Source organism: Ambystoma mexicanum, chromosome 13 (assembly GCF_040938575.1).
Source record: "Ambystoma mexicanum isolate Mex_15411 chromosome 13, UKY_AmexF1_1, whole genome shotgun sequence".
In the NCBI taxonomy this organism is placed as follows: domain Eukaryota; kingdom Metazoa; phylum Chordata; class Amphibia; order Caudata; family Ambystomatidae; genus Ambystoma; species Ambystoma mexicanum.
The window spans coordinates 395636584-395663919 of record NC_090938.1 but is presented as its reverse complement, the minus strand read 5'-3'; the positions used below and the strand labels follow the sequence as shown (position 1 = coordinate 395663919).

The 27336-nt window shown below is 48.1% G+C and overlaps 1 protein-coding gene across 1 annotated transcript in view; it reads left to right on the top strand.

Annotated features, from left to right (window-relative positions):
• IPO4 (importin 4) overlaps window positions 1-27336 on the top strand; it is a 3008003-nt gene that overhangs the window by 105695 nt on the left and 2874972 nt on the right. The window contains exon 2 of the mRNA XM_069633964.1: window positions 11056-11142. Coding sequence (XP_069490065.1) covers window positions 11056-11142 — 87 coding nt within the window. The remainder of the gene's footprint in view (window positions 1-11055; window positions 11143-27336) is intronic.

The window sequence follows — 27336 nt, the reverse complement described above, 5'->3', positions numbered from 1 at the left end:
CCATCCACTCTTTGTTAGGCAGAATCCTGTGCAGTGCCCTTAGGGGGACACAATTAAGGCCACAGGTGGCAATACAAGTTTAACCTTTGGTACAAGCCTGTACTACTATGTCAGAGTGGTAGCAGTGGCGGAGCAGCCATGCTCATCTCAAGAGTATATGAGCAGTAGCAGAGATTACACAAAGGGACCACAATTACTGTGACTCAAGCAAACACTGACTCAGGGTTTCAGGTTGAAAAATATAAGTACATTTATTTTTAAACCATTTGTTGTAAACACAACACTTCGATTAGTTTTAAAACCACACGAAAAATATACTACAACTAACCAATTCACTTTGTACAGTAAGTCTCAAGGTAAGTACCCTGGTTTTGAATGAACTGGTGTTACGAACAAAACATGTTATCGTGAATACGATTGCGATCACTTTTTGACAGTTCGGTCTAATAACTAAACGCGTATCCGTGACATGAAATGCTACTGCGGCAAAAACACACTTGGCACCTGAGATACCCAGAGGGAGTTGGAGCCAAAAATCACAGGCAATATTTCGGTTAGGCAGACAGAATCGAGAAACGCTCAGACAGGAGTGAGAGTCAAAGGGCCGGGGCCATGGTTAAGTGACACCGGGGACCTGTTGCCGAAGATCACACAGACAGTTCACGATTCAACGTAGCCAAGAGTACTTCGATATTGTCAATGTTCGGAAGCAAATGTTATAAGGAGGGGGGAAGACAAGGGCAAGCCTTGAAGATGAAGAAACTGGGTTCACCCTGTTTACTCAAGCAGAACACAGTACCTTATTCCAATGGTGCAGCTGGTGCCCTGGCAGTTGTTCCTGTTGGTATTCCGCAGACCCATGGTTCCTGGAGCTTCGAGGTGAAGGAGGACATCTGAAGGGGGTCTGCACCACACAGGGATGAAGCCGGCAGCAGCGACAATGAATAAAAGGTGCACTCCTTAAAAACAGGAGAGGCTCTTCAGGTGGCTATCCGGACCACTACAGCAGTGTGCAGCGATTTCGACCACGAAGGCGACCTCTGGCTGAAGATGATGAGCTGGTTATCCTCACCAGGCTCAAGGGAAGAAGACTCCGGACTGGATCTTCTCTAGTCGTCGAAGGGTAGATAGCTCAGGACTGCAGCAGGGCTTCACTTGGACGGGGTAGTGTAACGCTCACCTGATTCCCACGGAGGCGCAGGTCTGGCTTCGAGTGCTGATGCTTCTTCAATGGTGAAGCGCAGGACTCTGAAGATGGACAGGAAGGGCCCTCTACTCTGGCTTCTCCGGCTCGCAGGAATATTCCCCTGTGCGTGAAAAGGGAGTATTACCTACTGACTGAGTTATGCTCAAGCCTCCCACTCTCTTCCAACCCTCCACGATACCCTTCCACGATTCCCCGTGAAGTCTCACCTTAGGGTCAGGAAGGATGAGCTCTCCATCCTGCTTCTGATGCAGGGGCGCGTTGAAACCCAGTTACTTCACTGGATTGAGGATTGATGGGAGTTCAGGTAAGCTTGACTATTCAGGTAAGGCTCTGTAAAAGTTCTGTTGCAAGTTCAAAAGTCCAAGCTTAATAATAATGTTCATTGTCTTTTTGCAGCAAGCGCTAATGCTTATGTCTTTTTTCCCCTTAGGGGCCGGGGTTCGGAATGCCGGAGATATGGCACCGACCCGAAGTGAAACGTGCAGTTCCAGTTCCAGTAAATGGCAGGTTAGTTCTGGATGAGCGCTCGGGAACTGACTTTGCATACGCTCATTCAATGTCTTTGTCTTTTTTCCCCATAGGGGCCGGGGTCCGTAAAATGCCTGGAAGCGGCAAGACCCGAAATGAAATGGGAAAGACCCAACAGGTAAGTCTTATTCCCTTCCTTCTCTCACCTCTTATTCTTGTCTTTTTCTCTAGGCTCTGGGAAGTGGCTGTGTATCCGGATGATCGCTGCTGAAGATGGAGGAACCCAGGAAAGGTGAGTGAAATGCAGCGCTGCAGCGATCGTAACGAAATGCTTTTAAAAATGTCTTCCCTTTCAGGATCGTCGGTGATGTCTCCGTGGTGCAGATTTAGCTGGTAAGGTCTCTTGTCTCCCTTTGCAGGTGACCCAGGATGCTGACAGGCGTGGCTGAAGTCCAGATGCAGGAGCTGACACGGTGAGCGTCCAGCTGCGAGGAGCAGAACAGCGCGAAGCGTGAGTTGCTGATCGGGTGTGGTTTAAATAGCTTTGGAAGAAGTCCCAAGTGTGTATCCTTCCTCCGATCAGGTATGTATCCTTCCCCGACCGCACCCGGGTGGAAAGTAGTCCCACAGGTTAAGTAGTTCCATTCAGGCCTCAAGAGGGCCTGGATGTGGCAGCATGGTCTGCATCAGGTAAGTGCACATTAAAACACTTGAACACATGTCTAGCTTTATGAGCCTGGCGCTTAAGGCGCCAGGACAGAGGTCCAACATGAGCCTGGCGCCTAAGGCGCCAGGACTGCGTCCAAAGGGCCCCAGCTTGGGCCCGCTGGCACTCCCCTGGGGGGAAATGATACCTGCCTCTGGGGTCGCTGGGTCGGACCTGGCTCCTTGGAGGTAGGCATCATGACAGGTAGTTGCAGCAGTCGTCGTTCTCTCCGCTTCTCTCCGGTTCCTTGTATTTCCAGTGGCGACTAACTTCTAGCCCAAGAGACCTGCCTTTTATGCGCAAACCCCCCATTCACACAGCCTGGCTGTCAATCACCCAGCAGTGGGGTTGTCCAGCCTGGATAACCACCTCAGCCAATCATGGCAAAGTGCGACTTGGGTTTCCTAGGATACCCTGTGCAGGGGGTGACTACACCCCTCCCTCACATTCAGCCTACCTAGACACACTGGCGCCTGGTGGAGGGCTTCTGGGCAGAAGCCAGTCAAAAGACGGTGAACAAAGAAGGCGAACCTAGTTTGCCGCGCAAAGTAAAACACAAGAAGGACTTTAACAAAAAGAAATGGTGAATAAACCCAACCGGAGACAAAAGAAAAACAATTTGGTCAAGCGGGTTTATGTTCGAGGCTAATATAATAGCCTAAAACAATAGCACGTTTATCTAATAAAATCGCTGTAGAAAAGGTAGGGTAGATACCACTGCCACCGGCCAAGTCTAAATGTTAAAAGAGCGAAACAATGCTCTAGGAGGTACAGATAAAAAGGGATACCAAGTAACCCTTTCCAGTACTCCATGGAAGATGGGGTTACTGGATCTGTGGTAGATTGACTAGGTAAAGTTAATGGTAACTTTACCCTTTTCTGGGGGACTGTAGGCAGCCTCAGAAATGGAGTTGAGAGGAAGTCTCAAAGACAACCCCGTGCCACGGCATTGAAGGTGCTGTGTCACACACAAAAGGGGGCTACTGAAGTGGTGTACTTCAGTGTCCACAATCACAAAAAGAGAGAAATCTACCTGGCAAAACACAGGTAAGAGTGGGGAAAAGCTCACACTCTTACCAAGTAGAAAAAAAATAAACTCCAGAAGTCCAGCAAAGCTGCTGGGGGACTTACTAGGTGAGGGGAAATTAGCCATAAATGAGAATTCTCCCTAACACACTTCCATCCGCGCCAACCGCTGCATCCGCTCCGTCCGTTGCATCCATTCCATCCAATCTTCCATCCGCAACAATCTTACCCTCCGCACCAACCTTACCCTCCGCACCAACCTTACCCTCCGCTCCCTCCGTTCGGACAGCTCCCTCCATTCGGACTGCTCATTTCGTTCCATTCACTCCACCCGTTTCTTCACCTCCGACTGTTCCATTCCCCCCCACCCCCCCCTTATCCGTTCTATCCGGCTTGTGGAAGCACGGTGAGCGGGTATAAGGTGGTGGGTGACAATTCCATCCGTTCAATCCATCTGCTTTATTCTAACCTGCGGTTAGGAGCTGAGGTTTTGACTGGCAGGAGACTAGTCTCAGTGTGTTATTTATTTATTTTTTTTTCTTTTCCCTTGGGTTACTGGGAAGTTTCATGCACATCTCTAGGGTGATCGTTGGAGTTATGGGAAGAGCCATGTTTTTAGTAGTTTGCGGAATGACAAATAGTCTTCGGTGTGTCGGATGTGAGGGGGAAGTGAGTTCCAAAGAGTGGGTGCTAAGGCTGAGAACGAAGATCCTCCGATCCTGGCCGAGTTGGTGGTTTGGATCACCAGGAGGAGTGCAGAGCTTGATCTTCGGGTGCGACGTGGGTGGTAAGGTTTAAGCTTGTCTTGCAGGTATAGAGGTCCAGTCTTGTGCACTGCTCGGTGAGTGATGCACAGAGTCTTGAAAGTGGCCCTTCGCCTAAATGGGAGCCGGTTCGGAAAGCTGGAGAGGTGTGGTCTCTTGGGCCCAGTGCTTGTAGCGATTTGGCGGCAGTGTTTCGTGCTCTTTGTAATTTAGTAAGGTGGTATGCCCGGACTCCGAGGTAAAGGGAGTTAGCAAATTCCAGTCTTGACATTACAATGGACTTAGCAGCAGCAACTCTGTTTGGAAATGAGAGGTAAGGAAAAATGCGTCTGAGAATTTTGAGATGGTAATGACAAGATTTGGTGACGTTGATTTGGCGAGAGAGGGATAGGTCAGAGTCTAGAGTGCAAACAAGGTTTTTTACTGTGGGGGGAGGGAGTTGGAGGTTGGCCCTTGGATGGGGGCCAGGGTAGAGAGCGGGGGTGAAGCTGAGTGTTGCCACACACCATGATTTCGGTTTTAGTGGGGTTAAGGAGGAGGTGGTTTGTAGTCATCCAACGATCTATGTTGAGGAGGCAAGCTGCAAGGTCGGGCTGGGAGTTGAGGTCTTGGTTGAGGAGTTTCATGATGATTTGTGTATCATCTGCATAGTTGTAGCACAGGATATTGTGCGGGTGGATGATTCCAGGGAGGGGGGACATATAGAGGTTGAATAGAAGGGCTGATAGACATGCTCCTTGTGGTACTCCAGTATTGACAGGACGTGCGGCCGAGGCAAAAGTGGACAGTTGGGTTATTTGTTTTCTGTTGTTGAGGAAGGAGGCGATCCATTTGAGAGCGGTTCCACGGATTCCTAAGGAGTGGAGGCGGTCAAGTAGGATTGAATGGTTGACTGTGTCAAACGCGGCAGAGAGGTCTAGGAGGATTATTGCAGCGCATCCTGCAGAGTCAGCAGTGATCTTAAGATCGTCCCAGATTGAGGGCAGAGTGGTTTCAGTTCTGTCGTGGTCTGAACCCTGATTTGAACGGATCTAGGAGGTTGTTGGATTCCACAAAGGTGTTTAGTTGGGAGTAAGCTGTTCGATCAATGAATTTTGCAAGGAATCTGGTGTTTGAGATGGGGCGGTAGTTTTTGCGGTTGAGGGGGTCAATGGATGTTTTTTTAGGAGAGGTTTGAAGTGAGCAATTTTGAAGGAGTCAGGGAAGATTCCAGTGCTGACGGAGTCATTAAGAATGGCTCTTGCGTATTCTCCTGCGCAGGTGGAAAAGAATATTTCTTTGAGGACTGAGGCGGGGCAGGGGTCAAGGGGGGGGAGCCAGAGGGTTTTCTGGCAGAGAGCAGGTCGAGAAATTTGTCTCTGGAGATTGCTTTGAAGGAGTCAAAAATGGGTGGAGTTGTTGCGGTGGTGGGCAGGGGGTTGTCGGAAGGGCCGGCGGATTTTGTAGCAGTGAGAGGAGGGCCAGTTTGTTAAGAGAAGGCCGTTCTGTCGAGGTCGGTGGAGTACAAATGGAGCGAGTTGCAGAGTGATTGAGAAGGGAGAGATTGGGCAGAGGTACAGGATTGATTTGTGGAGTTCCTTGCTGGGGTTTTTGCAGTTGTGAATCCGATTGTTGTAATGGGCTTTTTTTGGCTTTCCGGATTTCAGCTTTATAGTAGTAATGGTGCAAGGCGAAGTTGGATCTACTCCAGTTGGTGGTTCTTTTCCGCCATTTGCGTTCTAGGGATTTATTTCACTGTTTCGCAATCTTCAGCTCAGGGGTAAACCATTTGGAATGAGGACCATGGCGTGGGGAGGAGCGGCGGGTGGAGGGTGAGCGGGTTTAGTGAGTTATTGAGCCATGAGTCGAAGCAGTTGATGGTTAAGGGTTCATCAAGGCGGGTGAATGAGGGTGGTCTGAGAAGCAGTGCTTCGGCAAGGTCGGGAAGGATCTTTAGTTTCTTACAGCATTTGCGGTGGAGTGGGGCGGCTGGTTCAGGGATGGGCAAGGGGGCAGGAGAGCGGATGGAGAAAGGGACGATTAAATGATCAGGCCAGATGAGAGGTATGGGGGGGGCAGGTGTATCTGGTCATGTGAGCTGAAGATGGCATCAAGTGTCCTTTGGAATGGGTTGGGCCGTTTATGTGAAGGGAGAGATTAAGCGCGTCGAGGCAGTCGACTAGAGAGTGGGGTCATGGGGTTGGTCGTAATGTCTAACCAGATATTGAAGTCTCCTAGAAGGGTGAGAGCGGGGTGGTTTACTTGGATGGTGGCTATAGAGTCACAGAGGTTGGTTGTGAAATGTCTGTCATAGCCGGGAGGTCTGTAGTTGATAAGGAAGCTATAGGAGAATGACTGGGCAGTGAGTTTAACAAGAAGGGATTCGCAGGAAGGAGTGCAAGACTGTGAGTCGACGAGTGAGACGGAGAAGTGATATTTGAAAACGACTGCAACTCCACCTCCTCTAGAGGGTCTGAGTGGGATGAAGGAATATTCTGGGGGGAAGGCTTTGTGAGCAACAGGGGCAAAGTCGTCGGAGAACCAGGTTTTAGTGGTAAAGACTATGTCGGGATTGTCAGAGGTCAAAGATGCTGCGTCTGTTTTTTGGTACAGAGCGGGCAGTAAAAAGGATGAATCTGACTTCTGAGAGAGTGGTTGTCCTTGCGGTAGTAGGGGTGTGGGGAGTTGCGGGTGTCGGTTGGGGGCGTGGAGGGTGGGTGGGGGTTGGGAAGAGAGGGAGCAGGTTCTGGATGGTAGTAGGCTGGTCAATGGTTGGGGGAAAGAAGGTGGGCGGAGGAGGGAGTGAGTGGTGGGAGGACGGTGTTGCGGGGTGCGGGTCGGTGGTTGGTTAGTGGGCAGGGTCGGTGGTTGGTTAGAGGGCAGGGAGTGGGTAGGGGTTGGGAATCCGTGTGTGGGTCTCATGGGGTTGGTGATGCTGTGTGTGCTGGTCGAGAAGTCGAGGGAGAGGGGTTGGAAGCAAGGGGACGGGGGAGGGTGGTGGAGGTGGGCGGTGATGGAATGTGGGAGTGGGTCGACGGAGGAGGGGTGAGGAGTAGAGAGAGGAAGATGGGGACCTGGACTGTTTTCTCTTTTTCAGAGGTTTTAGTGCAGTCGGTGTGTGTGAGAGAGAGTGTGGGGGGGGTCGGATGGTGGAGATGAGGCCACCGTTCTTGCCAAGGCGAGACGTGCAGTACTCGTGGAAGGGATACGGTGGGTGGGGGTGTTAGTGGGTGTCGAGGGGGTGGAAATAGGGCAGGGGAAGGGGGGGATGTAGGTGGGTCTGGGCGGGTGGTTCGATGTGGTGGTTGGCGGATCGATGGGAAGGGTGGACTATGTGGAGAAGGGGGGGTATGCTTGCAGGTGAGTGGGTGGGAGGGGTGGAGGAAACAGAGGTCTTTAGATGTCTGGAGCGCCAACAGGCTCCTCTGGCTTTGGAGTTGGATAGAGGGCGTGGTGGGTTCATGATGGTGGGTGGAGGGTGGTTCGGGGCCGGAGGGGTTGTTTGGGAAGGGGAGGGGGTGGATTCAAGGGGGGGAGGTACGAGGCGTGCCAGAGTGAGGCTCTGAGATTGGATCTGGATAAGAGGGGTGGAGTCATAGCACACTATCTAGATGTGATATTCAGCACAGTGAAACAATTAGGGCACACTATGAAGATGAGAAACTCAACCCAGTGATACAATTAGGGCGTACTATCTAGATGTGAAACTCAGCTCAGTGAAACATTTAGGGCATACTCAGTGATAATTGGGCCCACTATCTAGATGCGATATTCAGCACAGTGAAACAATTGGGGCACGCTATCTTGATTTGAGACTCAACACAGTGAATCAGTTAGGGCACACTCAATGAGATTCGGGCACACTGGAACAAGTGGGGCACATTGAATTATATTTGGGCACACTATCTAGATGTGGGACTCAACACAGTGAAATAATTAGGCACACTATCTGGATGTGAAACTCACCACAGTGAAATAAGGCACAGTATCTAGGTGTGAAGCTCAACACAGTGGAACTATTGGGCACACTCGATGATTTGGGCACACTATCTAGATGTGGGACTCAACACAGTGAAATAATAAGGCACACTATCTGTAGTGTCCCCCACCCCCTCCCTGCTCCCCCATGTCTGTAGTGCACCCCACCGCCTCCCTGGTCCCCCTGTGACGTCTAGTGCCCCTCACCACCTCCCTGGTCCCCCATGTCTGTACCCCCACACCCTCCCTGTTCCCCTGTGATGTCTTTAGTGCCCCCCCGGCCCCCTGTGATGTCTGTTGTGCCCCCATTCCTGGTACCCTGTGATGTTCTGTATTGCCCCCCCTCCCTGGTCCCTCTTGATGTCTGTAGTGCCTCCCCTCTCCCTGGTCCCCAGTGACACCTGTTGTGCCCCCCACACCCGCCCTGGTCCCCCCATGCTCTCCCTGGTCCCCTATGATGTCTGTTGTGCCCCCCTTCTTCTCTGGCCCCTCATCCTACTTGTCCCCCCTGCTTTGCCTGATTTCTACTTCCTGCCTTCCATTCCCCCAATCCATTCTTCCACCCCCCCATCATAACCACAGTTGGACTTGTTTTGATTCACTATGGTTTCACCATCCCCAACCTGTTGCCATCGCTTAGTTTGACTTTGTGGACACATTGACTTTTGTTGCTTCAACTTCTCAACCCTCATGCTGGACCTCCCCTGGATCTCTTACTCAGGGTGGCCCTGAACCATGCTGTGCCCATCGTCATCTTGAATCCTTGCGCAGATTTTCTGTGCCCTGTAACATTGTGTTCGACTGACCTCTACAACCGTATTCGCTCTCCCCTCTGCTTCTCAGCTCTTCACTGTTTTTATTCCCTGCTCCCTCCCTCCCTTACTTTTTTCTTTTTTCTATGCCCTTTATCAGAATTGTGCCTGATCTAGTATGATAGTGTCAAATGTTTGTCTCATCCCCCTTCCCTTGCTTGTTCACCCCTCTCCAGCACTATTTTAAATGTTGTCAGGCCTAGTATGAGTCGCCTGTTTTGTTGTTCTCCTTGATTCCAACCCTTCCTGCCCCACCCCCCACCTAGTTTCATTCCGGCACTACTTCCATTGTTATCAGGCATAGTAATGAAGCCGCTTCTCTCTTTCTTCTTCCCACCCCCTCTTTCTCATTGTCAATAGCTCTTACTCCATCATTAATTTCTCCTGACCTGCTTTATAGCAGCATGTTTGTCTCTCTTCCCCAACCCCCCCTCTCTCTTCCCTATTTGTTTTCTTCACCTGCTCCCCCTCCAGCCCTATCTGAAATGTAGTCAGGTATAGTATGAGAGTCACTTGTTTTGTTCTTCTCCTTCGACTCCAACCCCACCCCCCCATATTATTAAATTCCGGCACTACCTCAATTGTCGTCGGGCATAGTAATGTAGTCGCGTGTCTCTCTCATTCTCCTTCCCACTGCCTCCCCTCCCTATCATTCTCAAAAGCTCTTGCACTATCTGAAATGTCGTCCGGCTGATTACGATAGTTAATTTCACATTCTGAATGTATCAAGGACTTATAAGAATGTCACTATATTCTCCCTTGTTCCCTCCCTGCCTTGAAGCGCTTTGAAACACATTGTTTATAGGCGCTATTTAAATAATCAAACCATTAAATTCATCTCCAGGCTAGACTATTGTTTTGCCTTGCTGAAGAGAGCCTCAAGCGCTAGACTGAAAAATGTCAGATTTTGCAAAACGACGCAATACGCATCGTTAAACATATCTCAAAGCGTGCACACATCTCAGAGCATCGACATAATCTTCATTGGCTCCCTATCAAGGAAAGGATTTTGTTCAAGACTGGAACCTTCGTGCACTAGCACTAATGTATTTTTTGGACAAGCCCCCACTTACTTAAAAACGTCTATTCCACAGCACTACCCGACCATAGCCCTCTGCTCCTCCCACAAAAGGCAGATTATCTGCCCTCCGTATAAGCCCACCTATGGACGGGGGGGGGGGGAGATCCTTCCCAGTCAGAGCAGCAACCTTCTGGAACGCCTTTCCATCTACACCAAGATCGGAGGTTGCCCCAGTTTTCAGAAAAACGTTGAAAACGTACCGCCCTGTGTGATTTTTTTTTTTTCCCTTTTTTCCCCCCCTCTACTCCCCGCCCGCCCCTTGTCTTTGATGGTGGTTCTTTTAATGTCATGGAGCCTGATGCCTGCGGGCTTTCAGCGCCTAACAAATAAAATAAATAATACATAAATAACCTTTCATTCTGCCTCTGCTTGGTTATATCCAGCATGTGGCCATGTTGTCACTGAGCCTGCATTTGATAATTTGTTACCTACATTTTATATTGCAGACACTAACCTGGGCATGAAAATCTCTAGTGATAAAAAAAATATTTTGGTCGTTAATTGGTAGCCTGTTTTGGAGAATGAAACCCATCTGTAGGCCAAGTATAAATCGTCCAGCAAGTGATGCAGAACATTTTTAGTTGTTGCTACCAACGTTTGAATCACAAGGTCTTTGTGCACCTATTTGTTTCCAGCCTTTATATGCCAACCCTGTGCTTGGAATCCTTTTTCTGTGTTTATACCCACCAATACTGTATATTGTCATTATTTGCTTCTTGAGGGTACCTGTGTCAATTTGTCTACATGCTATCGCCACAGTCTGTATACTTAATATTTTATCCTGTATTTGAAAAATATTAGACGGCCTTCTTTACAGTTTCCATCTTGTCACAGACTATGTTCCTGCTAATTATCGGTTTGTCTGGAGACCGCAAGCTCACATCTTTTGTCACTGCCTACCCAAAAATCTCCCTGTTCCCACCTCCCCATTTATGTTGGCATTTTATGGTTTATTCTCATTGACCTGCTGTAAGGGTTTCAAATAGGGTTTCAGATATCCCTTTCCTAAGACTAGTGTGTTTTCTTCCTGGCAGGCAACTGTGCAACTGAGAGAAGCGTTTAAAGATCCTGCTGTGCTGCTTGCACTCTGTGAAGTTCTGACTGGCTCCCAGAATCCTCAGGTGAGAGATTTATTCTGCCAGGTCCATTTTGACTGACACCTCCCTATGAGCTTCCCTTAGCAACCAACATGACTCCCGGAGGTTCCCTCCTAGGGCCAGTTTGAAGCATAATTTCACTGCTAGACTTGTCTTGACCTCTGCATTTTACTAACAAAAACTGCTCATCTATGCCTTTATTTGCTGTACACAGTTCGACTCCATATTTACTGGCCAGTCCCAGCATGCTCCTCCAATATATTCCATAATTGTCTATTAATTGATATGACTTGCATGATGTGTTGCTGGTGTCCCTGGAACTAGGCACTTGGTTGGGAGTGGCTCCTGCTGTTGCTTACTCCTCTCCCACAGCTTTCCATATCATGCATCTCCTCATCTTACTGCTACTTCACCTTAATGTTCTTCCATTGCCTCCATCTCCCCTCCGTAACTTTGCCCTCTTCCTAGTACCACCTCCGTCCTTTGTAAGGAATGCATGGTGGCAATACAAGTGACCATAGTTCACAGGTGTTGAACTTTCACAAGGGTGCGATAAACGCCTGTCTAAACCTAAATCTAAATATGGGAGTAAGCTACGACCATCAAATAATAAAAAATGCAGTCCTACTGGAGTCTTCAACATAAAACGACCTTTACTAAAAATAAAACTATTGCCAATCCTTACTACTAATTTACAAAGAGTGTGGGTTGGAGTTCATGAAAAAGAAAGCAGTGTTCACAAAATGATGATTGGGCCGTTGGCCTCCCTTCTACACGTTTTCAGCACGGGGCAAGGCGGTTCACTTGAGCAAAGCACACCCTCTGGCTTCTATGTGTTAGGCAGAAACCTGTGCAGTTCCCTTAGGGACCACTGCAAAAAGTTTAAGACTACAGGTGTTGGCAGTAAACCCAATTGGTAGCAGTCTGCACCACCCAGATTTACCTGGTAGCTGTGGCTGAGCAGTCAGACTTCTCTCAAGAAGAGTTAGACAGTATATAGAGTATACACATTAGGTACAAAAGCACATTAGCACAAGCAAACACTGACCAGAGCTTTGGTATAAAAGTGTATAATTATTTATTAAAAAACACACTTGTAAAATATACACTGGCACTAATATGTCAAGCAAGTCAAAACAGTCACTAGAAATATATACACCTCCCTGATTAATTATTCGACAAGTCTTAGGAAAAGAACACCACTTATTATCAAACAGAGGTGCGCGCTTAACCAAGATGGCACGCCAATAATTATTTAAAAAGGGAGAGACAAGGCAGAATTAGGACAGCACACAATACCAACACTTCTAAAAGAACCACAGCAAGTCAAGAAAGGCAGAGTCCACCGTAGAGAAAGAAAGTCATAAGCCAGCCCCACTCTTGGAGAGAGCAAGGCGGAATGTGCCCAAGATCTCACAGTTGAAGTAACTTAAAGTCTTGCAGATAGTTCAAAAAGGAGTTGGATCAGTTCAGAAAAAGTTAGTTAACAGGTCCCAGGTCACCCCAGGATAGAGAGTCAAGGATCTACGGGACACCTTGAACAGTCTGTTGCAAGGGAGACCCGGCGGGACACAGTACCTGAAATGGTGAGAAAGCTCCAGCGGGGGCAGTTGTTCCTGGCAGCGGGTGCAAGTCGGTGTTTCGTCCACCGGAAGAGAAGGTCTTGATGTGGAGGAAAGCTGGAGGTCGTTGCACTGCCAGGGAAGAAACCAGCCGCGGAGTTTCCCGATTAAAAGGTGCGATCCTTTTATTCGCGGTAGTGGTGAAGCATGACTATCCGGCCGCCGGAGTGCTTGGCACGGGCGATTCGACCACGAGACGATCCAGGAGGCGAACTGGTTAACCCCACCAGCTCAGAGGAAGAAGACTCTCCTGGATGAGGATCTTCTCTGTCGTTGGGAAGTGGTGAGACGGTTCAGCAGGGCTCCACCGGTCGTGTCGTCGTTGCAGGTCGACTCAGCTTCTCCCTCTTCGGATTCTTTAGGTCCTGTGGCGACTTCTGAAGTTCCAGTCCCCAAAGCCCTGCTTTTATGCAGAAAACCCCCATTCACCAGTCCTAGCTGTCAATCAAACATTCTGTGCAGAAGCCCGCCAAAAGTGGAACAAAGGGCTCGACTTGGGTTGGAGTTACAGAGGCGAACACAAACGCCATTTTAAAACAGAGTTCTGGCAAAAAGACCCAACCGGGGAATAAATATTAAATAAATAACCCGGCGGTATCTTTAACATTGCACCAAAAAAAAGTGATGCGTTTAAAATGAATGGGAAAATCCCATAGTAAATATTCTTAAGGAATATTTCGCGTGGTAACCACTGCCACCAGCCAGAAACTCGACAAGGGGGGGACTGCAAAGTGCCCCCTTGAAAACAGACCCAGGGGTAATCTAATTAACCCCTTCCAGTACTTCCACACTATAATGGATTGTACTGATTCTGTTCACAAATTTGGACTAATAAAGTCAATGGTGACTTTACATGGCCTGGGAGACAGTAGTCAGTCCCAGGGTCTGGAGTCTGTTTGGAGGTCACTATGGCACCCCTGTGTTACTGCACTGATGGTGCTGTGTAACACATATACCAAAAAGACATGAAGCCCTATGGAGTAAAAGACCCCTTAGCCCATAAAACACATTACAAAGTCAAAGGACATTCTCAAATCATGCCTAAGAGTGGGAGAAAAAGAGTCTCACTCTTAGCAGGAGAAAAAAATAAACCCCCAAAATCCAGCAAAGCTGCTGGGGGACTCACTAGGTTTGGGAAATTAGCCTTACAGAGAATTCTCCCTAACACTGTGGCACAAGGATACAGTTCTATTTTCACAGTTCAGGATCTCTTTGCTTCTTGCATGTCTCTTGACTCAGAGGGCCTGGTGTACACAAAACATGCAAACATTTTTTCCTTTTATCGATTTGGGTGTTTGCCTTCGATCCCCTTCTGCCGGGCTCAGATCCCTTTCAAACTCAGTCTACCTCAGTCCGGCTTGGACCAATTGGACAAGGCTGCAGTGTTCAACAACACAAGTTCGCAGGAGCCGCTGCCCGATGACAAGTAGCACGTTTGCTACGTTCATGCTTCCGAGCCTATATAATCCGAGGTTCGGACCTTCTGCGGCGAAGCCCTCGCAGGACAAGGCTGCAGTATTTAACAACACAGGTGTTTAGCAACGAAGAGGTCTGTGGCACAGACAATGAGTGCGGACGACTCACCCTCTTGTCTATGGCCGCTAGGTTAGAAGTTGCTAGGAGTTGGCTTGCTCTGCGCTTCTTACCCTTCCAACTGTGCCCTCTCCCCTGATTGTGTCCCTTCCTACCCCTGCAACCTACCCCTCTGCTCTTTCCCCTTGGCCTGCGGCGCCCCCTACCCCCTTGTTTCCTACATGCCTTGTCCTATTCCACCACTCCTCGAGTTCACCTCAGCCCGCGTGGTCCCTCACATTCCTTGCTTGCGTGTGCTTCTGCGCCCCTTCCATCCTTGGCTACGCTTGTGTCTGCACATGTTCAGCCTGTGTGTAGTCCCTCACAATCTTGATCATGTGTGCTTCCGAGCCCCTTCCACCCTTGGCTACTCTCGCACATGTGTCCTTTCCCTCCTGCAGGACCCCCGCACCCCTCCTCCATGTCCCTCCTGACCCTGTTGATACACTGTGTTGCTCTTGTTTTTCTTCTGGGCTCCTTCGCTTATTTAACTTTTCTGGTTTCTTTTTTGCTTTCCTCACTGTTGTGTACTGCCTACCTCCATCTGTTTTCTCACTCGTCTCTGTAGGTTGCCTTGATCACTTCTCATTTATCTAGTCCTAGCTCTTCCTGAATTCCCTGCTGTCCTTTTCTTTCAGGTTCCCTTGTATTACCTATTCCTGTATGTTTTTTCAAATTTCTCCTTGGGTTACCTTGACCACCTTTCTTTCTAGCCCCTGCTCTGCCTGGTTGATCCCTGATGAAGGCGCCCCCCACTCCAGCCACGCCTCCCCTCCGTGTCATTTTTTTTCTTTCAGGTCCCCTTTTTTGTACTCTGTTTACTGGTTTGTTTTAAATTTGTTTATTTACTAACTTGTTCTGGTCTCGTTCATTCTCGTCTGCTTGCACCCCCCCTTGTGTCTGCCCCAGTGAACTTCCCCCTGCCCTTACCGCTTTCCCACTCCTCGCCTCCCTCTCCCCTCTTCACCCACTTCTGCATCCTCTATGGTGCTCTGTTTCTCCTATCTTCTCTAACTGCTTCTCTATTGACTATCCTGCTGTTCTCACCAAGTCTGGTAGGAAGAGGTTCAAAAAGGTTATCCTGGTCTCCATCCCAGGCCTCCCTATAGCCGACACCTATACCAGGGCATCCTCCAGACAGGCCCTCACCTATGGATTCCTCATATGGTCTCTGTGCTCTCTCCTTTCTCTTCCTCTCCCATTAATGGTGGCACCCGGTAGGAGGCCCTCCTGGCCCCCTTCCACTCCTCTAAGGTAATTAATGTTTACGTGAATGGCACTGTCTTGGTTCAAGGCCCTCAAGCCAACCTCGTACTCTTTGATAGACGCTTCCCACGCCTTATCAATTTCCTTTCCTCTCTTCTGTCCCTTCTCCCCTTTCAGCTTCCTTGCCTCCTTCCTCTGCCACCTTTCTGATGCCCTCATCCTCCCTGGCTACCTTGCCCACTCCTCCTTCCTCCCCTTCTACATTTCCGCGGGGTGTACCTCCGATTTGTACCTCTCCCCGGAAGTCTTTCAAGGGTGGCAACCTTCTCCACGTTGGAGATGGGCCCTAAGCTTGTTAGTCCTATCCCATATAGCCATTCTCAACTCTCGCTCAGCTCTCAAACACTCCTCTGACATCTGCCGTCTCCTGGAAAAACTCGACCTTGATGTTCTCAGTCTCACCGAGGCATGGCTCATGGCCAGTTCTGTCACGCGTTTTGACACACTCCTCCCTGATGGCTACAAGATTCTCTCCAAGCCCAGATCCAATTGTTCCGGTGGGGGTATAGCCTTGATCTTCCCGGAGTGGGTCCCTGCCTCTATTATTCCTATGCAGGCCTACTCCTCCTTTGAATGCCTTGTCTGCAGGCTTTCTCTCCTGGCCGCTCTCTCACTGTGGCTATCTACTGACCACCTGGTCAGATCACCTCCTTCTTCTGAGTGGGCGGACCTCCCCTCCTCTCCCTGGCCTTGACCATTCAACTCCTCCTCCTTGGAGACCTCCACATCCACCTGGATGCTTCCTGTCCCTCTTTAATGACCTCTTCGACTCGCTCTCTCGCTCACTCTGCAGGGCACACCCTGGATTTTTTTATCTCCTCAGACCTCCCCCTCTCTAATCCTCTCACCACTCCTCTCTCCTGGAGTGACCACTTTCTCCTCTCCTCTCTCCTCTCATCTCTCTCTCTACCCCTCAGGCCGAGCCAACCCCCCACACTGCCACCCACCTTCCTGGTCATCCGACCCATGAAGCGTGTCAGTTGAGGCTTTCGCCACCACTTTCTCTCCCTCTCCTGCACCTCTGGCCGAATCACATTCTGACACAACCCTTTCCAAGCTCACTCTTCCATCTCTGATACTCTTGATGTGCTTGCCCCCGTCATGAGGATCTGCTTGAAGCCCAAAGCCAGCTGCAACTCCTGGTATGACTCAGAGCTAGTCACCTTTAGCTCCCCTTGCGTTTGAGAGGAAATGGCTAGCATCTTGTGCATCCTCTGACAAACTGGCCTGCCGCCTGCTACAAAGGCGATACCAACTCAGACCTCACCAAGAAGAGAGCTCGCATCCAAGCCTGTATCTCTGCGGCATCTAACAACTCTGCAAGGAGCTGGCCAATCCTGCTGCAGTCTATACCTCTCCTGTCCCTTCCCACCCCATCTGCATGGCCCTGGTCTCTCATTTCATCTCTAAAACCCAGGACCTCCTGTCCACCCTCCCCTCCTCTACTCCTCTCTCTCTATACCTCTGGCCTCTCTGCAGCCATCTCTCCTCTGTCCTCCTCTGCCTTTCCTCTGTTCACTCCTGACGAGGTTTCTAGACAAGTCCGATCTGTAAGTCTCCTCAAAACCCCGTTCTTACAAAACCATCAAGGATCACATTGACACCCTCGCTCCAGCCTTGGTTGACTTCTGCAATCACTCTTTCGCCACTGGAACCTTCACTTCCCCCTGAAGCACTGTCTTGTGCACCCCCTACTCAAGAACCCTCTGCTGACCCCTCCTGTCCAGCTAATGATTGCCCGATCTCCATAACACATTTCCTGGGCAGTCTAATGGAAAAGCTGGCCATTTCCCAGCTTAATCTTCAAACTGAATCTGTTTGTCTCCATAACCATCAGTCTGGCTTCAGAGTAGCCAGAAGCATGGAAACTGCTCTCCTGAACATCCGTGAAGACCTGCTCTGAAACGTTGATCCTAATCATCCCGCTGTCCATCTTATTCGATCTCTCTTCTGCTTTCGAAGCAGTCAACCATGTCATCCTGCTCAACTGGCTCTGTGATAACCTCGGTATCATTGACCTCTTTCCTCTTGGACTGACTCTCCCAGGTCCAACTTGGCTCCTTCCTCTCCTCAATCTCACTCTCTACCTTTGGTGTTCCCCAGGGGTGTAACCTTTCTCCCTGGCTCTTCAACCAATAGCTGGCACCTCTTGCCCACTGCATTGCTGATGCTCACCGGCACACCTGCATCTTCCTTTACTGTCACTCTCCGGCCAGCCACTCTTGGCCCTCTTCCTGCTTCCACCTGTGAGGATAAGAACCCGGTGGGTGCGGGGGGGTCATCTTCGACTCCACACTCTCCTTCTCTCCTCACATCTCTGTCTCTAAGACATCAAACTACCAGCTGCACCTCCTCAGAGGTATTCTTCCTTTCCTCACATTCCCCCAGAAGCTCACTGTCTCCAGAGCTCTGGTTCTCTCTAGGCTGGACTACAACTGCCTCTTTTTAAATCTGTCAGCTTCTACTCTCCGTACTTTACAACTCATCCAGAACAGAACTGCGAGCATTGTCCTTTGCCTGAAACCCAGGGATCGTATCTCTCTAGCCCTGAAATCTCTCAATTGGCTCCCAGTGGCTGCAAGGACCAAGTTCAAGACTATCTGCATTGTCCACAAGCACTTCTAGGACCTGGCACTGAAATATCTCAAAAGTACCTTCCTACTCGAGCTATTCACTCCTCCAACTCCTTGAGGGTCAGTCACTTCTCCAAGCAATGAGTTGGGGGCCGACTTTCCTCGGCTGGCGCCTTCCTCGGGAACGGCCTCCTTGCATAACAAACTTGAGCAGAACCATTTCTGGGTCCGGAAGCACCTCAAGACCTTCCATCTTTGCTTCTACCTTCTCTCTTCCTCTCCCCTGCTGATCTTCTGTCTGATACTGCACTGGTCACCTGGCTACCCTCTGAATTCGGTCCCAGGTCCCTGCCCCCCAGTTGCACTACTGCACTGCCTCCTGGCAACCCCTGCACTAGTGGTCTGTATCTGCAAACCTACAGTACCCTTACCTGCACTTATTAGACACCGGTTGTGTGCACTTTAGCACCCGCACTGGCGACCTGTGGGCCGCACTATTTGTTTTTGATCCCATGTGTTGCACTTGCCCAAACTCCCCTCCCCCTGGCACTTTTCCCCTCCTCTCTCCCTTGCGCAATCTCAATGTCACTAGGCCTAGTAAGATCGTCGTCTTTGTCCTCCCTCTGTTTCCCCTCCCTTGCCTTGTTGCACCTTGAAACACTTGTGTATTGTGTTATATATAAATGCCATATCATATATACATTAAACTATCAAAGACTTTCTAATGTACACAGTGTTTGGCTTGACCTGTTCATGACCACTTCGATCTTAATATTCCATTTTCTCACACTCCGCATCAGTTGGATACCTAACCGAGACTTTCGAATGAGCGCTCACGTGGCACCAGACAACAGTGTTATCTTTTATTAGCCTCCCAAACTTCAATTACAAAGCTAGGCTACTCCTTTTGGTTTCACATTATTCACCCCGCTCCTTGCAAATGCTTCACACACTATTCACTTTGTACAATGTTGCTGCTTGCAACCTTGGTTCAATAGACAAGATGGTTTGATATCAGTCTCGTCGACTCACCGGCTGTGCCGTCTTTTCTGGCGCTGCTTTGTTGTAGGAGCCAAGGACAGTACCACAGCGGCAATTGCTCCTCCCTGCCTTGGTTGTCGATGCGGGAGAGCCCTGGGTGCCTTCGACACACTGTACAGGTTTGATCAGCCTTAATTCCTGGTCTTAGATTTCTCAATTTCCAAGGCTCACGATGAAAGTATCGGTCCTTAAAGGTCAAGGGTACTTCCCTCATTGCAACCCTCTCCGTTCTCGTTGTCTTCCTCCTTGTATTCAACTGCCATCTTGGAACTGCTGTTTCCTTGTGTGTCTCGTCTCGCTCAGTGTGCTTTCGTGCTCTGTCTTTTATCCGTGCGGGGAAGTGTGATAGAAGTCAGGTGTGTAATTATCTGTAATTGCCTGACCTTGCCTGATCGTGGTGTTGGGACACGTCAGATATACCGCTCTGGTATCAGTCTGTTGTCTCTCACGGTGGACAGTCCGTGAGAAGGTGTACGTGTCGGGAAAGGGGGTGGGTTGATTAACTAGGTATCCTACATGGTAGGATGGGCAAAAGGGTTTACAGGGAAGGGGATACCGCGTCTCGCCTTCCAGTGTCCCACTTCACTCCCCGAAGACCCCTCATCCAGGTGATTCCTCCCACTCTGGTCCACCCCCAGGAACTGGAATTAAAAGCGATGGCCATCTCCTGGTCACCTGGATGACAGATCCCTGAGGACTAGCGGGTGAGACACCTTCAGGTTTCTCACACCTTTGCATCGCCTAAAGGAGGCTATTGGTACCCCAATCACACTCCAACCTCCTCTACCACCATTGCCTTCCATTCAGATCTCTGTGTTCTGCTTCATCTTCCCACATTACTCTCACACCAAACAATGCTCAATCATTATGTAAAGAAAGCTAATTTCTCTATTTGATCTCCCATGACACTTAACTACCCTTGCCACCTTTCCCTCCCAATCTGATGTTTGTTGGCTCCTCCCACACAGCAGGTCTCACCTATTGGTCAATGGGGTTAATAGCTATGCCCGCTTTGCTAACTTCCTTATCTTGAGACCTTTACTTTCTTTTTGATGCTGGACACAAGCCTCTTTTGCACTGATGGGTGACTTAAACCTCCCTAAATCTCCCCTTTCACTTATTTAATTAATATAACTTGGCCTTGCTCTCCTTTACCACACCCTGACTTCCATCCACAGCCTTTCCACTTCTACTGATGGCAACTCTTGACCTGGTCTTCTTACATCACCTGTCCTTAATCTATTGACCCTTTCCCATCTGACCCCTCTTTTTCATGTTTACATCTGTCCCCCACCTATTTAATCTCAAACCAATATTCAAACCCACCTCTGGACTCCTCCCTAGCTGAAGTCATTACCTCCCTCACCCTGTCTCCTCAGGCCGCTTCTATCGAACAGGCCTTTCATAACTTCAAACTAGCTCTTAGCTGCCCATTTGAAAGCTAATACCCCCACTCCTTACCCCCCCTCACCCCTCATGTCTTGTCTTACACTACCCCGAACCCCCGGCCCTTGACTACTCAAGTTCCACTAGCTTCAGACTGTCATGCGTCTTCACTGTCTGTAGTGTTCCACTAATGCACCCTTTCCGATTCTTAAAGCTGAGATAACGGCACACATGCAGAGTGGCAATGTACTGACTAGCCCATGAGAGCTCATTGTTGCTTGCTAGACGGCATAATACTTGATGGTTCCTTCCCATCCATACGGAAGAAAAACTCACTGACCACTCCTAGCCCACTTGCAGAATTCCACAGGGCTCTGGCTCCTGCTACAGATGTGTTTGGTCCAACAGGTTCTTCGACTTGAGTTGAAAATGGCACACCTAGAATTTAAACCCTCGCCCACCTTCCAGCATACATCAAAGCCAATTGTATGGATTTTATTAATCATGGCCAGGTTGCATCCCGCTTCGCCCTATTATGAAGAATAATGATTGCTAGGGCTATTAGGACATATTATTGAGGCTACTGGGACTGAAAGATTTCTCTTTTGCCAACTTTCCCTCTATAGTGTCTAATGACCCCCCCCCCCCCCACCCCCAATCATTTTGCTTTGTTTTTTAACTTGTTCAAACTTTTTGAGGTGAAGTAAAGCCATCAGCATCTCTTCCCTGCCTTTTGCTCATTTTTAATTTTTTAATTTTTTTTCATTACGTGTTATACAGTTAGCAACTGCAAACTTTTAATACATTTCATCACATCCTATTTAAAAAGCAAAAAAGCCATCATCTCATCAGTTGATTAACAAATGTCCAATATACCTCCAAAACAGAATAAAACGAACAATAGAGGACTCCCAATCACCACTCATGAATTCAGCTCATAACATGTCGGTTAACCATGAATCGGGTACTCCAGCAGCCAAACATGCTCTCCTCCGAAGTTCCAGGAGCCATCTGCACTGCATAAAATGTTGCACGGTTTCCAGACTGGTTTCCCCACATAGATGTTAGTTGTTCATTGTCTGGTGCTTTTACCGATTCCCCCACAATCTCCTTGGTATTTACGATGTTAAGCTGGTCTGGGACTACATAAGATTGAAGCTTTTTTCCCACAAAACCTTTAATATACTTCAGGGATGATTCCCTCTCCTGTATGTATTCTACAAAATAAGCCACATGCTGCTTTGTTGCCAAGTTGATTAAAAGTTGTGCGGAAATCAAATCCTTAATATATTTTTTATATTGGCCATACGGCAAACTCTGCACGCCATCAGGCACCCGAATAAGCCACTGCGCTGAAATATTTTGTATTTGGGCAATATTACACAAGATCATATTTTGAGATTTCATTTGAGGTGCTAAATGCAGGAAGCCCAGCAACGATTGCGTAGGACCATTAGCCAGTTTACAAGCCAACATGAGGCAACAAAGATGCAGTTTGACCAGAATGGGTACGACAAAAAACTCCAAATATACCAATTCAACAATTGCCTGATTAGAGGGCAGCCTAAGGAGCCTCTTAAGCAACATACACTCAAGTTTACATATCTGTTAAATTAGTAAGAGCCCAATGTGCAGCCCCCGTACATGACAGATCACATTTGCGCTACAAAGCTGGAGTATAGCCCCAATGGAATACTTGCCATGTTGGTGGGCAAGCGAACAAATCGCTCAGGCCATCAAAGCAGATTTTACTTGTACATATTTCAGGTGTACAGTACCCCGTAGCCTGTTGTCCAGGTTGTTACCCAGATATTTATACTCCTGGGCGACCTTAACTACCATCTCATCTAGCTGCCAGTTCTGTAACCTTTTCTTGGCCCTGTTGGAAGTTGGCCTAAAGACCATTATACTTTGCGATGTTCAGTCAAAAAAATGTGCGATGGTATATACGTTTAATAGATCCAACAAGGACTGAAGGCCCCCCACAGTCAGGTCCAGGAGAGCCAAGTCATCTGCATATCCCAACCATTGTATGGGCCGAAACTCTAATTTTGGAGGGATAGATGAGTTGGCTAATGCGTTACCCAGGTCTGTAAGGTAAAGATTAAACAATATTGGGGCCAGAATACAGCCTTGCTTAAGCCCTTTAAAACTTGGTAACCAGTCCGTCATCCTGCCATGTTGGTCCAGCCGAACCTTCAGCCTTGTATGAGCCTGCAGCTAAATGATCATTTTTAATATCCTTGGGGTGGAATATCCCAACCCTGAAATTTTTTCCACAATTTACCCCTATCCACTGTGTCGAACATGGCACTAAAATCAATAAATGCCACAAATGTGGACATATTTCGCATTTCCCAAGCTTGTTGGATGATAGTAATTAATGACAAGCTGTTAACAGTAGTATTAGACCTTTTATGGAATTCAATTTGGTTAAATGGGATTATGTTAGCAGTTGCCACCCATTCCTCCAACTCCATCAAAAAGAGTACAGGCAAAGATGTTTGCTGGGATGTCCATAATCGCGAATAAACTATTTCCTGGGTCCATGTGGTGATCCTACCTAAACACTGGAACAGTTATGCTGTCCCGCCATTAGTTTGGTATTATTTGAGTAAGGCTAATCCAATGGAATAGCCAATGCAAAGCATTGTCCCTGAGCCGAGGATTATTCTTAATGAAGCTACTGCAAATAACGTCCGGGCCTGGGGCACATGAGTACTTAGTGGCTATAATCTTATATCCTTTGGACTCTTCAAGAATGACCAGTTTGAATTGGCCCTTCACACCCCTCACCACCAAAGATTCGCTCTATATGCTGGACCCAGTTGAACCCCGTTGCGCGCTGATGTCTTGAGTCTTCGGTGAATTGCCCCCAACAAGTCTCCAAAATGTATGCAAGTGTTTTTCAAGGGAAAAATTGCACCAATGCTAGTCAGCGGGCATCCTCTTTCAAGAACTTATGACTCTCAAGCCGTTTTCTATACAGCCCTTTTCATAACTTTTGCCTCACAGGCATGGGTAACCGGATCAACTTTCAGCTCGGCTAAAGCTCTCAATTCTCGCCGAAGCGCCCCCTTTTGTTCCTTGATCATTTTGTCAAAGTGAACATTTTTATGATCACTCCCAGCCCTACTCTGAGGCCGGTGCCGCTAAAGAAGGACTTTTGATTTTGACCAGATCTTTTTCAAATATGCTTATGGCTGTGGCTGCTGCCTCTTTTTACGAAATGAATGACTTCTTAAGGCACAAGCCCTAGTGTATTGTTAGGCAGAATTATATGCAGTACCCTTTGGGAACACTACACACAATTAAGACTACAAGTGACAGTCCAATTTCACCTCTGGTACAAGCCTGTATCACAGTTATAGTGGTAGCAGTAGCGGAGCAGCCAGACTTGTCTCAAGAGTAAGTGAGCAGTACAAGATAGTTAAACAAAGGACGGCAATTACTATGATTCAGGCAAACACTGACTCAACGTTTCTAAGTAAAAGAATATATATTTATTTACTTATCAGTTGTATAACAGTTCACCTTTCTAAGCAAGTTAAAAAAATCACAATCATAAATACACCGCACCACTTCCCTTAAATTCTCACAAAATGAAGTGGGAGCAAAATGGCACTCAAACAATTTTAAAAGGGAGGGAAAGACAAAGTTATCAGCAATTGGGTCAAACCAACAGGTAAGTATTCTGAGCAGTTGAACAAGAGAGAGGCTACAAGGTTAAATTCAGATAGAAAAGGCTTGGGGCCAAAGTCAATGGTTCGAAAGTCTTGTGCTCAAGATAATAGGTTCAATGTAGTTTGCAGTAAAGTTTGTGACACAGATTCCGGATGAGGTTGGTTTGTAGAAAAGATAGTTCGAAGAGAAGGACAAGCCCTCAGATTGGAGAAAGATTTCAAACACTTTCACTGCGGTTGAACGAAACGGAAAACTGGATTTGCACAGTACCTTAAAACGGAGAGGTAGCTGAGGCGGAAGTTCCTGGTGGTTCCTGCAGGCTCAGGGTTCCTGAAGCGACTGTCTGACTGATCAGAAGTAGGAAGATTGCAGGGTCCTGCACCACCCATGGAAGAAGCCAGCAGCAGAGCAAAACGACGAATAAAAGGTGAGCTCCTTAAAACCCAAGCAGGGTCTGACCTTCCTGTCCTGGCTATCCGGCCCACTGTAGCTCTGTACAGTGAATCCGACCAGAGGAGGGGTCCTGGCTTGAAGTTTGAGCGAACTGGTTGGTCCCACCAGCTCAAGGGAAGAAGTTTCCTGGAGGATCTTCTGTTGTCCGAGTTGGAGATTTGGACTTGCAGCAGGGCTTCACCGGGCGGTTCAGTCGTTGTAGGGGTCCTCTTCTTTCAGTTCTTTGTTGGTACTTTCGTTTCAGTGGCGACTGGCTTTCCAGTCCCAGAGACCTGCTTTTTATGCAGATTTCCCCCATTCATACAGCCTGGCTGTCAATCGCACAGCAGGGTGGCTGGCCTGGCAAGGCCAGTCCCCTTAGCCAATCAGACAAGAGTGCGACTTGGTTAACTATGGCAACCCATGGCAGGGGTCCGAAGATCCCTCCCTCACATCCTGCCTACCTAGACTATCAGGCGCCTTAAGGAGAGCTTCTGTGCAGAAGCCCGTGAAAAGACAGCAAACAAAGGAATCGTCCCCGGTTTGGCGCGCAGAGAAAAACGCGAGAAAGACTTTAACGAAAAGAAATGGCGACTAAACCCCGCTGAAAGCGAAATAAAATGAATTTGGTCAAGCGAAACAAGGCTCCAAGAGGCACAGACAAAAAGGGATAAGAGTTAACCCTTTCCAATACTCCATGGAAGATAGGGTGTACTGGGTCTGTGGTTTAAAGTGACTATATAAAGTTAATAAAGTTACTTTATTTGTTTCTGGAGAACAGTAGTCAGCCCCAGAAAAATGGAGTCAGTGGGAAGTCTCAAAGACTACCCTGTGTCACTGCACTGAGGGTGCTGTGTAACACACACAAAAAGTGGTGCACATGGAGTAGGTGAGGCTCCAGTGCCCAAGATCACACAGAGTAGAAATACTCATAGCAAAACACATAAGAGTGGGGAAAAAAGGCTCACACGCTTACCAGGTGAACACAATAAATACCAGAGATAAATGAATCAGAGGAAGAAGGAATGTATGGAAGTTACCGGTGGCATAACCAGACCGCAGAAGAACCTGCATCCACTGCTGAGGGCACTGCCGGAACTTATGGAGAGCCCCAAAGCAGTGTAACAAGCAGCCGCAGTTTAAAAGAAGACCTGATAACTAAACTCCCAGAAATCATCTCGCAAATCCTCCAGAAACTGGGCGAGGAACAGAACAGTCTTTAGTCAGAGAGGCCTCAGATTAGTCTCATGGAACACCAGAGGCCCAAGCTTTTTGAAGAAAAAGCAACTCAAAAACGACCTCTTAGAACGTAATGACATCTTATTATTTCAGGAAACATGGTTAGCTAATCCTATCGAGATAGAGGGCTTCACAGTGCAAAACCTCAGGGCCTCTCAAAAAGCCAAAGGTAGACCAGCAGGAGGAATGCTAATAGCAACTAAAAATTCCGCCATTAAAAACGTGGTCACGCTATGCAATAATCCAGTGGGCATTCAGGCCACTAAAGCAGAGATAAGACAGAATGACTGTCAGGCAAATCTCATTTTGGTAAATATCTACTGGAACCCAGCCATTTCCAAACTCCGAGACTTCATAGGAACTCTAAATGAGCTCTTCTCTAGGGTTAAGATGATCCACAAAGGAGCACAGATCATTGTAGCAGGAGACCTAAACACAGATCTCATCAGTGTAGGGAACAGGAAAAATAGCTCACCTAAATACAGTACTACACAGAAAGGCAAACAATGGCGGGACTTCTTCCAATCATGGGATCTGGACATGCTACCTATAGACGGCAGCAGTAAGGACAAAATCGGACCTACATGGCGGCAAGGAAGTTTGCAATCAACAATAGACTATATCTTCACCTCTTCTTCACTTTCCCTGCACCAACATCATCTCAACTTAGATTGGGAAGGGGTAAGTGACCATGCGAGGATGGAACTCTACTTTCCTGAAATTCAGAGTTCAGCAAACCCACGCTTTAGACAGGAACTGGAGGGCTTTAAAGGGAAATTGAAAGCACTCAAGTACAAACATGGGGGGGTAAACTTGAATGATCAGCTAGCAACCATTCATCCCTCAATAGTGGCCGAAAAGTGTCATCCAGAAAAATTCGGAAAATTCATATGGTCCACCTGCCGACCAAGCGAAGTACAAACAGTGGGGAAACAGACACATCTCCACCACTTCGACGAGGAAACCTTCAAAAGGAAAAGATGCCTGCGACAAACACTGCGAAGTATAAGACAGACCAGAGCAGAAGATCCCGTTGGCTGCATTCAAAAACTCAAAAAAACCAAACAAATCTATAGAAATCACAAACATTTAAAAATACAAGAGGATGGGGAGAGAATGCTTTCGCTTCTTAGCACAAATAACTGCAGAAATTTTTGGGCAGTCCTAAATCAACTTGAAACTGGCCAAAACAGTGCTCTTTGCAACTTAGTGTCGGAATGCAAGTGGGTTGAACACCTGGCCAAGAACTTCGGAGCAACAGGCTCAAGAGACATTAATATCAGCAACATCACCTGGTCTCTGGATTTTACCGTAGAAGACATTGAAGAATTAATTACATCATCCTCTACCTCGAAAGCCGCAGGGCCGAATGGCCTCACATACCAGGTGCTAAAAAATCAGCC